The sequence below is a fragment of the Ranitomeya imitator genome, chromosome 1 (assembly GCF_032444005.1).
Source record: "Ranitomeya imitator isolate aRanImi1 chromosome 1, aRanImi1.pri, whole genome shotgun sequence".
Classification (NCBI taxonomy): domain Eukaryota; kingdom Metazoa; phylum Chordata; class Amphibia; order Anura; family Dendrobatidae; genus Ranitomeya; species Ranitomeya imitator.
In genome coordinates, this window is record NC_091282.1 from 248,590,051 (window position 1) to 248,604,523 (window position 14,473).

The 14,473-nt window shown below is 43.0% G+C and overlaps 1 protein-coding gene across 2 annotated transcripts in view; it reads left to right on the forward strand.

Moving 5' to 3' along the window:
* The window catches only part of P2RX7 (purinergic receptor P2X 7), a 122,258-nt gene that overhangs the window by 32,754 nt on the left and 75,031 nt on the right, over nucleotides 1-14,473 (forward strand). For both annotated transcript variants that reach the window (XM_069755337.1, XM_069755346.1), the window contains exon 3: nucleotides 9,748-9,819. In XM_069755337.1, coding sequence (XP_069611438.1) covers nucleotides 9,748-9,819 — 72 coding nt within the window. The remainder of the gene's footprint in view (nucleotides 1-9,747; nucleotides 9,820-14,473) is intronic.

The window sequence follows — 14,473 nt, forward strand, 5'->3', positions numbered from 1 at the left end:
CAATAGAGGTTTTATCACTAGGACATTGTCATTGCCCTGACTAGCTGATTGGTTCCAAGGTGTCTGACTCCTCCCCTACTGCGATAAGCAGCTCACTGTCAATAGACAATGTGCATACCAAGCCTGGTGTGAGTGGAGTCAGCTTTCTCAGATCTGCTGCATTCTACAACTAAGAAGTCTAAGTCACAACCGCTGAACCCAGTAAACTGAGTGATATATCGTTGGAATAAGGGTCTCTTTTCCTACATCATGTTGCTCTCATCAAAACAATAATCAAAAAGCATACCATAAAGCCATGGCCGAGAATTGATAAATGTCGTCCCCCCATTTCACTGCCCAAATATATTGGGCTAACAGGACAACTCCAAAAGATACAGCAAACAAGAGAACGGAGTAATGCAATCCCACAATGCATGATAATATTTAGAAAAGATAAATATTTTATTAGTGCATAAATAGCCAGTAAATCAATTCAATAGCGTGCTATCATAGCACAGACAGAGAGGAAATGCAGAGGAGACATACAGGTACACTGGGTATGTATAGGAGAAACTAGTACATCCAGAGGAAGCTAGATAGGGACGATAATCAAATATGACCCAACATACAAAGACGCAAGAGGGTAGTTATCCATATATAAAAGGTATTTCCCACATGCTTACCCATATGTGAACGGATGGTTCCCCAATACACCCAGCGGCCCCTTGATGCGCGTTTCACGGTCCAGCTTTCTCAAAAGGGGAAAGCCCATCCGTTCACATATTCATTTATCTTCACCAGCGCGCACAGGCTTTAGCCACAGCCGCTGGCTCCTGCCTCCTGTGACCCGCTGCTCCATCGCTCCTCTGCCGTAAACTGGGACAATGACACGTGTATAAGCCGAGGGGGGCCTTTTCAGCACAAAACATGTGCAGAAAAACTCGGCTTATACATGAGTATATACAGTAATTCATACATAACTAGCTAGCAGCTAAAAAACTTCTAGGAGTCATGGATACACACTGACTTAACACATTTTAAATATTCCTTTAACCCCTCTCTGACCTTAGACGTACTATCCCGTCGAGGTGACCTGGGCCTATCTGACCCTGGACGGGATAGTACGTCCAGCGCGATCGGTGGGGAGTGCGGGCCGGGGGGGAGCGCAGCCGGGTGTCAGCTGCCTATCACAGCTGACATCCGGCACTATGTGCCAGGAGCGGTCACGGACCGCCCCCGGCACATTAACCCCCGGCACACCGCGATCAAACATGATCGCGGTGTGCCGGCGGTATAGGGAAGCATCGCGCTCCCTGCGTGCTTCCCTGAGACCCCCGCAGCAACGCAATGTGATCGCGTTGCTGCGAGGGTCTCTTAGCTCTCCTCCCTGCAGCAGGCCCGGATCCAAGATGGCCGCGACATCCGGGTCCTGCAGGGAGGGAGGTGGCTTACCAAGTGCCTGCTCAGAGCAGGCGCTTGGTAAGCCTGCAGCGCTGTAAGTCAGATCGCTGATCTGACAGAGTGCTGTGCAAACTGTCAGATCAGCGATCTGTGATGTCCCCCCTGGGACAAAGTAAAAAAGTTAAAAAAAACTTTCCACATGTGTAAAAAAAAATAAATTCCTAAATAAAGAAAATATATATACAGTGGGGCAAAAAAGTATTTAGTCAGTCAGCAATAGTGCAAGTTCCACCACTTAAAAAGATGAGAGGCGTCTGTAATTTACATCATAGGTAGACCTCAACTATGGGAGACAAACTGAGAAAAAAAAATCCAGAAAATCACATTGTCTGTTTTTTTATCATTTTTTTTGCATTTTATGGTGGAAAATAAGTATTTGGTCAGAAACAAACAATCAAGATTTCTGTCTCTCACAGACCTGTAACTTCTTCTTTCAGAGTCTCCTCTTTCCTCCACTCATTACCTGTAGTAATGGCACCTGTTTAAACTTGTTATCAGTATAAAAAGACACCTGTGCACACCATCAAACAGTCTGACTCCAAACTCCACTATGGTGAAGACCAAAGAGCTGTCAAAGGACACCAGAAACAAAATTGTAGCCCTGCACCAGGCTGGGAAGACTGAATCTGCAATAGCCAACCAGCTTGGAGTGAAGAAATCAACAGTGGGAGCAATAATTAGAAAATGGAAGACATACAAGACCACTGATTATCTCCCTCGATCTGGGGCTCCACGCAAAATCCCACCCCGTGGGGTCAGAATGATCACAAGAACGGTGAGCAAAAATCCCAGAACCACGCGGGGGGACCTAGTGAATGAACTGCAGAGAGCTGGGACCAATGTATCAAGGCCTACCATAAGTAACACACTACGCCACCAAGGACTCAGATCCTGCAGTGCCAGACGTGTCCCACTGCTTAAGCCAGTACATGTCCGGGCCCGTCTGAAGTTTGCTAGAGAGCATTTGGATGATCCAGAGGAGTTTTGGGAGAATGTCCTATGGTCTGATGAAACCAAAATGGAACTGTTTGGTAGAAACACAACTTGTCGTGTTTGGAGGAAAAAGAATACTGAGTTGCATCCATCAAACACCATACCTACTGTAAAGCATGGTGGTGGAAACATCATGCTTTGGGGCTGTTTCTCTGCAAAGGGGCCAGGACAACTGATCCGGGTACATGAAAGAATGAATGGGGCCATGTATCGTGAGATTTTGAGTGCAAACCTCCTTCCATCAGCAAGGGCATTGAAGATGAAACGTGGCTGGGTCTTTCAACATGACAATGATCCAAAGCACACCGCCAGGGCAACGAAGGAGTGGCTTCGTAAGAAGCATTTCAAGGTCCTGGAGTGGCCTAGCCAGTCTCCAGATCTCAACCCTATAGAAAACCTTTGGAGGGAGTTGAAAGTCCGTGTTGCCAAGCAAAAAGCCAAAAACATCACTGCTCTAGAGGAGATCTGCAGGGAGGAATGGGCCAACATACCAACAACAGTGTGTGGCAACCTTGTGAAGACTTACAGAAAACGTTTGACCTCTGTCATTGCCAACAAAGGATATATTACAAAGTATTGAGATGAAATTTTGTTTCTGACCAAATACTTATTTTCCACCATAATATGCAAATAAAATGTTAAAAAAACAGACAATGTGATTTTCTGGATTTTTTTTTCTCAGTTTGTCTCCCATAGTTGAGGTCTACCTATGATGTAAATTACAGACGCCTCTCATCTTTTTAAGTGGTGGAACTTGCACTATTGCTGACTGACTAAATACTTTTTTGCCCCACTGTATATATTATTCCCATAAATATTTCTTTATCTAATTAAAAAAAAAAAACAATAAAAGTACACATACTTAGTATCGCCGCGTCCGTAACGACCTCGCCTATAAAGCTATATCACTAGTTAACTCCTTCAGTGAACACCGTAAAAAAAAAAAAAACGAGGCAAAAAACAACGCTTTATTCACAAACCGCCAAACAAAAAGTGGAATAACACGCGACCAAAAAGACGGATATAAATAACCATGGTACCGCTGAAAACGTCATCTTGTCCCGCAAAAAACGAGCCGCCACACAGCATCATCAGCAAAAAATAAAAAAGTTATAGTCCTCAGAATAAAGCGATGCAAAAATAATTATTTTCTCTGTAAAATATTTTTATCGTATAAAAGCGCCAAAACATAAAAAAATGATATAAATGAGGTATCACTGTAATCGTACTGACCCGAAGAATAGAACTGATTTATCAATTTTACCAAATGCGGAACGGTATAAACGCCTCCCCCAAAAGAAATTCATGAATAGCTGGTTTTTGGTCATTCTGGCTAACAAAAATCGGAATAAAAAGCGATCAAAAAATGTCACGTGCCCGAAAATATTACCAATAAAAATGTCAACTCGTCCCGCAAAAAAACAAGACCTCACATGACTCTGTGGACTCAAATAAGGAAAAATTATAGCTCTCAAAATGTGGTAACGCAAAAAAATATTTTTTGCAATAAAACGCGTCTTTCAGTGTGTGACGGCTGCCGATCATAAAAATCTGCTAAATAACCCGTTATGAAAGTAAATCAAACCCCCCTTCATCACCCCCTTAGTTAGGGAAAAATTAAAAAAATGTATTTATTTCCATTTTTTCGTTAGGGCTAGGGTTAGGGCTAGGGTTAGGGCTAGGGTGAGGGCTAGGGTTAGGACTACAGTTAGGGTTAGGGCTACAGTTAGGCTGGGTTCCCATTGCGTTATGGGACCGCGTTAAACGGACAGCGTTGCACGGCGAAATTAACGCCATGCAACGCGGCCGTTAACGCGCCCATTCACGCTAATGGGAACGCGCTACACTAGCGCGTGCCATGTTCGGCACGCGCTAGCGACGCGCCGGAGATTCCTGGCGCGCCGCGGACGCTGCTTGCAGCGTCCGAGGCGCGCCCGCGGTCCGTTCCCCGCTCTCGCAGATCGGGGATCTGCGAGAGCGGGGACGTTACCGCGACCCCGAACGCGGCCCCATAAAAAACATTGCGTTAGCGCAATCCGCTAGCGCTAAACGGATTGCACTAACGCAATGTGACCCTAGCCTTAGGGTTGGGGCTTTCCATATTTTTCACAAATAAATGCAGATAATATCAAAGAAATTTTACCACTATCATGAAGTACAATATGTCACGAGAAAACAATGTCAGAATCACTGGGATCCGTTGAAGCATTACAGAGTTATAACCTCATAAAGGGACAGTGGTCAGAATTGTAAAAATTGGCCTGGTCATTGATGTGCAAACCACCCTTGGGGTTAATAGTTTGATTAAAACTTATTTTTTATAATATAGTCTTTAGTTAGGATTTAACTGTGTATATAGGTGCTTCTCACAAAATTAAAATATCATCAAAAAGTTAATTTATTTCAGTTCTTCAATACAAGAAGTGAAACGCATATAAAGTCATTACAAACACAGTGATCTATTGCAAGTGTTTCTTTCTGTCAATGTTGATGATTATGGCTTACAGCCAATGAAAACCCAAAAGTTGTTATCTCAGTAAATTAGAAAAAATAACAAAAACACCTGCAAAGACTTCCTAAGCGTTTAATAAGGGTCACTTAGTCTGTTTCAGTAGGCTCCACAATCATGGGGAAGACTGCTGACTTGACAGATGTCCATAAGGCAGTCATTGACACACTCCACAAGGAGGGTAAGCCAAAAAGGTCATTGCTAAAGAAGCTGGCTGTTCACAGAGTGCTGTTTCCAAACATATTAATGGAAAGTTGAGTGGAAGGAAAAAGTGTGGTACAAGCAACCGGGATAACCACTGCCTTGAAAGGATTGATAAGAAAAGGCCATTCAAAAATTTGGGGGAGATTCACAAGGAGTGGACTGCTGCTGGAGTCATTGCTTCAAGAGCCACCACACACAGACGTATCCAGGACATGGGCTACAAGTGTCACATTCCTTGTGTCAAGCCACTCATGACCAATAGACAAGGCCAGAAGCATCTTCCCTGGGTTAAGGAGAAAAAGAACTGGACTGTTGCTCACTGATCCAAGGTGTTGTTTTCAGATGAAAATAAATTTTGCATTTCATTTGTAAATCAAGGTCCTATAGTCTGGAGGAAGAGTGTAGAGGCCACAATCCAAGGCTCTCGAGGTCTAGTGTGAAGTTTCTACAATAAGTGATGTTTTGGGGAGGTCATTTGCTGGTGTAGGTCCACTGTGTTTTATCAAGACCAAAGTCAGTGCAGCCGTCTACCTGGAAATTTTAGAGTACTTCATGCTTCCCTCTGCTTTTTGGAGATGGAAATTTAATTCTCCATCAGGACTTGGCACCTGCCCACACTGCCAAAAGTACCAATACCTGGTTTAAAACAGCAGTATCACTGTGCTTGATTGGCCAGCAAACTCACCTGACCTTAACCCCATAAAGAATCTATGGGGTGTTGTCAAGAGGAACATAAGAGACATCAGACCCAACAATGCAGACAAGCTGAAGGCTTCTATCAAAGCAACCTGGGCTTCCATAACACCTCAGCAGTGCCACAGGCTGATCCCTCCATTCCACGCCGCATTGATGAAGTAATTGATGCAAAAGGAGCCCCGACCAAGTATTGAGTGCATTTACTGAACATACATTTCAGTAGGCCAACATTTCAGATTTTAAAATCATTTTCCAAGCTGGTCTTATAAAGTATTCTAATTTACTGAGATAATGACTTTTGAGTTTTCATTGACTGTAAGCCATAGTCATCAACATTAACAGAAATAAACACTTGAAATAGATCACTCTGTAATGACTATATAATATATGAGTTTCACTTTTTGTATTGAAGAACTGAAATAAATTTACTTTTTTATGATATTCTAATTTTGTGAGAAGAACCTGTATTCCTGCCCATATCACTGACTGACAGCATTCTGTTTACACTTCATAGGCAAAAAATAGTGAGGGCGCAGTTTGACTACACGGCAACAGGTTTACTAGTTCTCTAATGATAATCTCCTGCTGATAAAACATGGATTTTAAAGAAATTATACTGAGCAGCCCAGGAAATGACAGGTTGCTGAAATCAGGGTCTCTACCCCTACATTATACTGCTCTTAGATTAGATGACAAAAACCTGTTGACAGATTTCCCTTAATGCCTGTTCTAATAGTTGCATGTTGCAGGCACAGAATTTAAAACCAGTACACATACCCACAGTAAAATGTGTGCTTTTTTTTTTTTTTTTTTGCCTAATGTACCGGCTTTGTTTTAAGAACCTGTATTTTACATTGCGGCAAGATGCACACAGGAATAAGGGCCCAGTCCCTGCATTGTTATTCTCCAGGACCTAGAAATGTCCATGTGACAGAGCTCTTTGTCTTGTCAGGCTGTTTGAATATTTATGATGCTGTGCTTTGCCAAAGCCTGTTGTATCCTCATGCATCTATCCATTCTTCACTAACACTGCTATAACGCTAGTCCAGGTCCTGATCATCCCTCTACTCAATTACAATAATCCATATTGTGTTGCGTTTGTCACAGTTTGTGGCTGAGATGCAATGTTTGTGCCGTTATTCTCAAAATAAGATTAAAATTGCAGCAACTTCAGAGAAATCAATTCATTTTTAATGTTAAATCAATTATTGAGGCAAAAAATATTTTTTGCTGTAAACTGAAAATTGCAAGAAAAAGCTGCAATGTGGCCTAAAATATGAGCACAGCCTATTGGGATGGGTTCACATGTTGCAGCCATATCATGGCAAAGGTGTGCTCAAAACAGAATACCAGAGATTAGATGACTGAAGGAGTTGTCCGGTCTAAAACGACATATCTGCAGTCACTCTGTGTGTCGCTCTATGTCGCTCTACAGGGTGGGCCATGTATATGGATACACCTAAATAAAATGGGAATGGTTGGTGATATCAACTTCCTGTTTGTAGCACATTAGTATATGGGAGGGGGAAAACTTTTCAAAATGGGTGGTGACCATGGCGGCCATTTTGAAGTTGGCCATTTTGGATCCAACTTTATAAATGGCCCACCAAGGTGTATCCATATACAGTAAATGGCCCACCCTGTATATTTCGCTTCATGTGTCGCTCCATGTGTCTGTGTGTCGCTCTCTGTGTCGCTGTGTGTCGCTCCATGTGTCGCTCTGTGCCGCTCCATGTATCGCTCTGTGTTTCACTCTATGTTTCACTCTATGTATCACTTTGTGTCGCTCCATTGGTCGCTCCGTGTTTCACTCTTTCACTCTATGTGTCGCTCTGTGTTGCTCTGTGTCGCTCTCGGTGTCGCTGTGTGTCGCTCCATGTGTCGCTCCTTGTTTCACTGTATGTTTCACTCTGTCGCTTTGTGTCACTCCATGTGTCGCTCCATGGGACGCTCCGTGTTTCACTCTTTTTCACTCTGTGTCGCTCTGTGTTGCTCTGTGTCGCTGTGTGTCGCTCCATGTCTCGCTCTGTGTTGCTCCTTGTTTCACTGTATGTTTCACTCTGTCGCTTTGTGTCACTCCATGTGTCGCTCCGTGTTTCACTCTGTTTCACTCTATGTGTCGCTCTGTGTTGCTCTGTGTCGCTCCTTGTTTCACTGTATGTTTCACTCTATCTGTCGCTTTGTGTCACTCCATGTGTCACTCCATTGGTCGCTCCGTGTTTCCATGTGTCGCTCTGTGTCGCTCTCTGTGTCGCTCCATGTGTCGCTGTGTATTTCTCCTTGTTTCACTCTATGTTTCACTCTATGTGTCGCTTTATGTCACTCCATGTGTCGCTCCATTGGACGCTCCGTGTTTCACTCTGTTTCACTATGTGCGTCACTCTGTGTGTCACTCCGTGTGTCGCTTTGTGTCGCTCCATGTATCGATCTATGTCTCACTCTGAGTCGCTCTATATTTTTCTCTGTGTCGCTCTATGTTTAGCTCCATGTGTCACTCTGTGTCGCTCCATGTGTCGCTCTGTGTTACTGTGAGTCACTCTGTCGCTCTCTGTGTCGCTCTCTGTGTCGCTCTCTGTGTCGCTCCGTGTGGTGCTGTGTCTCTCCATGTGTCGCTCTGTGTTTCACAATATGTTTCACTCTGTGTGTCACTCTGTGTCGCTCCATGTGTCGCTCTGTGTTCTGTGAGTCATTCTCTGTGTCGCTCTGTGTCGTTCTCTGTGTCACTCTGTGGCGCTCTGTGTGTCGCTCCGTGTGGTGCTGTGTCTCTCCATGTGTTGCTCTGTGTTTCACAATATGTTTCACTCTGTGTGTCACTCTGTGTCGCTCTGTGTTTCACTCTATGTGTCGCTCTGTGTTTCACTATATGTTTCATCCTGTGTGTCACTCTGTGTCGCTCTATGTCCCGCTCTATTTGTCACTCTATGTTTGGCTCTGTGTCGCTCCGTGTATTGCTCTATGTTTCACTATATGTTTCACTTTGTGTGTCACTCCGTGTGTTGCTCAGTGTGTCGCTCTACATCTCGCTCTATGTGTCACTCTATGTTTCACTCTGTATCACTCTGTGTCGCCCCATGTGTCGCCCCATGTGTCGCTCCATGTGTCGCTTTGTGTTGCTCTTTGTTACTCTGTGTTTCACTCTGTGTGTCACTTTGTGTCGCTCCTTGTTTCACTCTGTGTGTCACTCCATGTGTAGCTTTGTCTCGCTCTATGTCTCGCTCTATGTCTCGGTCTTTTGCTCTGTGTCGCTCCATGTGTCACTCAATGTGTCACTATGTTTGGCTCTGTGTTGCTCCATGTGTCGCTCTGTGTCACTCCATGTTTCGCTCTACTGTAGGTTTGTCTCTATGTGTCGCTCTGTGTGTCGCTCTATTTGTCACTCCAGTTTTCATCAGTGTTTAGTCAGTGTGTCGGTTATCAGTGTTACATCAGTGATTTTTCACTGATGAAAAGAACTGCAAAGCTTCTCCTATCCATCATAGTGTTAACATGGATGGCACATGGTTGCTGTGATTTTCACATACCCATAGACTTGCATGGGTAATTTTGATCCGTGACTTGGGTCAAAAACGGACAAATCTCTGTGATTTTTCACGGACCACTTGGTCCACAAAAAAACAATGGGTATAAACAGCCGCTTAAACTATAATGGGTAGTTGTTCTATGTGTAAAAAAGACATATAGAATGAGGCCGTAGTCTTTATATGTTCGTGTATCCCAGTCTGATTACAGACCATGATATATGGAATGGCCACAGTTCTGCTGACCAGAATTCAACTGCTTATTTTATGCTTATTAAAAATGAAAATATTACATTGACAACCACCGTACATTGACAAATATGGTAAATTATGCAATAAATTGCTTTATTAGTTGAGCTTATTAATATTATTATTATTTTTTTACAGGATGGTTCCTCATTTTTTGTAGTAACCAATGTTGTAAAAACAGAAAATCAAAAAGAAAGCATTTGTGCAGAGGTAAGTTTATGCTAGTACTTCCACTTATTTGGCTTAGGTGCTATTTGCTTAGAAAATAGGAAATTACCGGTAGTTCTGTATCTGATGATCGTATCGACTATCTTATTAGAATTTAAAATCTGTTTAAAAATTTAGAACTTAAAACTCTGTTGCGTTACTGCAGTATTTTCTCGCTTTCTCATTGCTTTCTATGGGTGAGAAATCCTGCAAAAACTCTGGAAGAATAAACATGCTGAAGATTTTAACCCCTTTACCCCCAAGGGTGGTTTGCACGTCAATGACCAGGCCAATTTTTACAATTCTGACCACTGTCCCTTTATGAGGTTATAACTCCGAAACACTTCAACGGATCCTGGTGATTCTGACATTGTTTTCTCGTGACATATTGTACTTCATGATAGTGGTAAAATTTCTTTGATAGTACCTGCGTTTATTTGTGAAAAAAAACGGAAATTTGGCGAAAATTTTGAAAATTTCGCAATTTTCAAACTTTGAATTTTTATGCAATTAAATCACAGAGATATGTCTCACAAAATACTTAATAAGTAACATTTCCCACATGTCTCCTTTACATCAGCATAATTTTGGAACCAATTTTTTTTTTTGTTAGGGAGTTATAAGGGTTAAAAGTTGACCAGCAATTTCTCATTTTTACAACACCATTTTTTTTTAGGGACCACGTCTCATTTGAAGTCATTTTGAGGGGTCTATATGATAGAAAATGCCCAAGTGTGACACCATTCTAAAAACTGCGCCCCTCAAGGTGCTCAAAACCACATTCGAGAAGTTTATTAACCCTTCCGGTGTTTAATAGGAATTTTTGGAATGTTTAAATAAAAATGAACATTTAACTTTTTTACACAAAAAATTTACTTCAGCTCCAATTTGTTTTATTTTACCAAGGGTAACAGGAGAAAATGGACCCGAAAAGTTGTTGTCCAATTTGTCCTGAGTACGCTGATACCCCATATGTGGCAGTAAACCACTGTTTGGGCGCATGGGAGAGCTCGGAAGGGAAGGAGCGCCGTTTGACTTTTCAATGCAAAATTGACAGGAATTGAGATGGGACGCCATGTTGCGTTTGGAGAGCCACTGATGTGCCTAAACATTGAAACCCCCCACAAGTGACACCATTTTGGAAAGTAGACCCCCTAAGGAACTTATCTGGATGTGTGGTGAGCACTTTGACCCACCAAGTGCTTCACAGAAGTTTATAATGCAGAACCGTAAAAATAAAAAATCATATTTTTTCACAAAAATTATATTTTTGCCCCCAATTTTTTATTTTTCCAAGGGTAAGAGAAGAAATTGGACCTCAAAAGTTGTTGTCCAATTTGTCCTGAGTACGCTGATACCCCATATGTGGCAGTAAACCACTGTTTGGGCGCATGGGAGAGCTCGGAAGGGAAGGAGCGCCGTTTGACTTTTCAATGCAAAATTGACAGAAATTGAGATGGGACGCCATGTTGCGTTTGGAGAGCCACTGATGTGCCTAAACATTGAAACCCCCCACAAGTGACACCATTTTGGAAAGTAGACCCCCTAAGGAACTTATCTAGAGGTGTGGTGAGCACTTTGACCCACCAAGTGCTTCACAGAAGTTTATAATGCAGAACCGTACAAATAAAAAATCATATTTTTTCACAAAAATTATATTTTTGCCCCCAATTTTTTATTTTTCCAAGGGTAAGAGAAGAAATTGGACCTCAAAAGTTGTTGTCCAATTTGTCCTGAGTACGCTGATACCCCATATGTGGCAGTAAACCACTGTTTGGGCGCATGGGAGAGCTCGGAAGGGAAGGAGCGCCGTTTGACTTTTCAATGCAAAATTGACAGGAATTGAGATGGGACGCCATGTTGCGTTTGGAGAGCCACTGATGTGCCTAAACATTGAAACCCCCCACAAGTGACACCATTTTGGAAAGTAGACCTCCTAAGGAACTTATCTGGATGTGTGGTGAGCACTTTGACCCACCAAGGGCTTCACAGAAGTTTATAATGCAGAGCCATAAAAATAAAACAAAATTTTTTTCCCACAAAAAATTATTTTTTAGCCCCCAGTTTTGTATTTTCCCTAGGGTAACAGGAGAAATTGGACCCCAAAAGTTGTTGTCCAATTTGTCCTGAGTACGCTGATACCCCATATGTGGGGGGGAACCACCGTTTGGGCGCATGGGAGGGCTCGGAAGGGAAGGAGCGCCATTTGGAATGCAGACTTAGATGGAATGGTCTGCAGGCGTCACATTGCGTTTGCAGAGCCCCTAATCTACCTAAACAGTAGAAACCCCCCACAAGTGACACCATTTTGGAAAGTAGACCCCCTAAGGAACTCATCTTGATGTGTTGTGAGAGCTTTGAACCCCCAAGTATTTCACTACAGTTTATAACGCAGAGCCGTGCAAATAAAAAATATTTTTTTTTCCACAAAAATTATATTTTAGCCCCCAGTTTTGTATTTTTCCAAGGGTAACAGGAGAAATTGGTCCACAAAAGTTGTTGTCCAATTTGTCCTGAGTACGCTGATACCCCATATGTGAGGGTAAACCCCTGTTTGGGCACACAGGAGAGCTCGGAAGGGAAGGAGCACTGTTTTACTTTTTCAACGCAGAATTGGCTGGAATTGAGATCGGACGCCATGTCGTGTTCGGAGAGCCCCTGATGTGCCGAAACAGTGGAAACCCCCCAATTATAACTGAAACCCTAATCTAAACACACCCCTAACCCTAATTCCAACGGTAACCCTAACCACACCTCTAACCCTGACACACCCCTAACCCTAATCCCAACCCTATTCCCAACTTTAAATGTAATCTAAACCCTAACCCTAACTTTAGCCCCAACCCTAACTGTAGCCCCAACCCTAACCCTAGCCCTAACCCTAGCCCTAACCCTAGCCCTAGCCCTAACCCTAGCCCTAACCCTAGCCCTAACCCTAACCCTAGCCCTAGCCCTAACCCTAGCCCTAACCCTAGCCCTAACCCTAGCCCTAATGAGAAAATGGAAATAAATACATTTTTTTTTATTTTTCCCTAACTAAGGGGGTGATGAAGGGGGGTTTGATTTACTTTTATAGCGAGTTTTTTAGCGGATTTTTATGATTGGCAGCCGTCACACACTGAAAGACCCTTTTTATTGCAAAAAATATTTTTTGCAATACCACATTTTGAGAGCTATAATTTTTCCATATTTTGGTCCACAGAGTCATGTGAGGTCTTGTTTTTTGCGGGACGAGTTGACGTTTTTATTGAAAACATTTTCGGGCACGTGACATTTTTTGATCGCTTTTTATTCCGATTTTTGTGAGGAAGAATGACCAAAAACCAGCTATTCATGAATTTCTATTGGGGGAGGCGTTTATACCGTTCCGCGTTTGGTAAAATTGATAAATCAGTTTTATTCTTCGGGTCAGTACGATTACAGCGATACCTCATTTATATCATTTTTTTATGGTTTGGCGCTTTTATACGATAAAAACTATTTTACAGAAAAAATAATTATTTTTGCATCGCTTTATTCTCAGGACTATAACTTTTTTATTTTTTTGCTGATGATGCTGTATTGCGGCTCGTTTTTTGCGGGACAATATGACGCTTTCAGCGGTACCATGGTTATTTATATCTGTCCTTTTGATCGCGTGTTATTCCACTTTTTGTTCGGCGGTATGATAATAAAGCGTTGTTTTTTGCCTCGTTTTTTTTTTTTTTTTTCTTACGGTGTTTATTGAAGGGGTTAACTAGTGGGACAGTTTTATAGGTTGGGTCGTTACGGACGCGGCGATACTAAATATGTGTACTTTTATTGGGTTTTTTTTTTATTTAGATGAAGAAATGTATTTATGGGAATAATATTTTTTTTTTTTTTCATTATTTTGGAATATTTTTTTTTATTCTTTTTACACATTTGGAAAAATTTTTTTTAACTTTTTTACTTTGTCCCAGGGGGGACATCACAGATCAGTGATCTGACAGTGTGCACAGCACTCTGTCAGATCACTGATCTGACATGCAGCGCTGCAGCCTTCACAGTGCCTGCTCTGAGCAGGCTCTGTGAAGCCACCTCCCTCCCTGCAGGACCCGGATCCGCGGCCATCTTGGATCCGGGGCTGGAGGAAGAAGGGAGGGAGGTGAGACCCTCGCAGCAACGCGATCACATCGCGTTGCTCCGGGGGTCTCAGGGAAGCCCGCAGGGAGCCCCCTCCCTGCGCGGTGCTTCCCTGCACCGCCGGCACATCGCGATCATGTTTGATCGCGGTGTGCCAGGGGTTAATGTGCCGGGGGCGGTCCGTGACCGCTCCTGGCACATAGTGCCGGATGTCAGCTGCGATAAGCAGCTGACACCCGGCCGCAATCGGCCGCACTCCCCCGGTGAGCGCGGCCGATCGGCTATGACGTACTATCCCGTCCAGGGTCAGATAAGCCCAGGGCACCTCGACGGGATAGTACGTCTAAGGTCACAGAGGGGTTAAACTGCTTCCATTATACAAGGAAAAAATAAGCAATGTGTGCATGAAACGTCAGGAATCTAACTTACCTTCCCGGTACTAGGAAATGCTTCACTTTTTGTGACCAAACTATGAGAAGGAAAATTGACAAAGACGCAGCATATGCTTAACGTGTGTACATACCTTTAGTCAAAAACGCAGCAAATGCCGTAC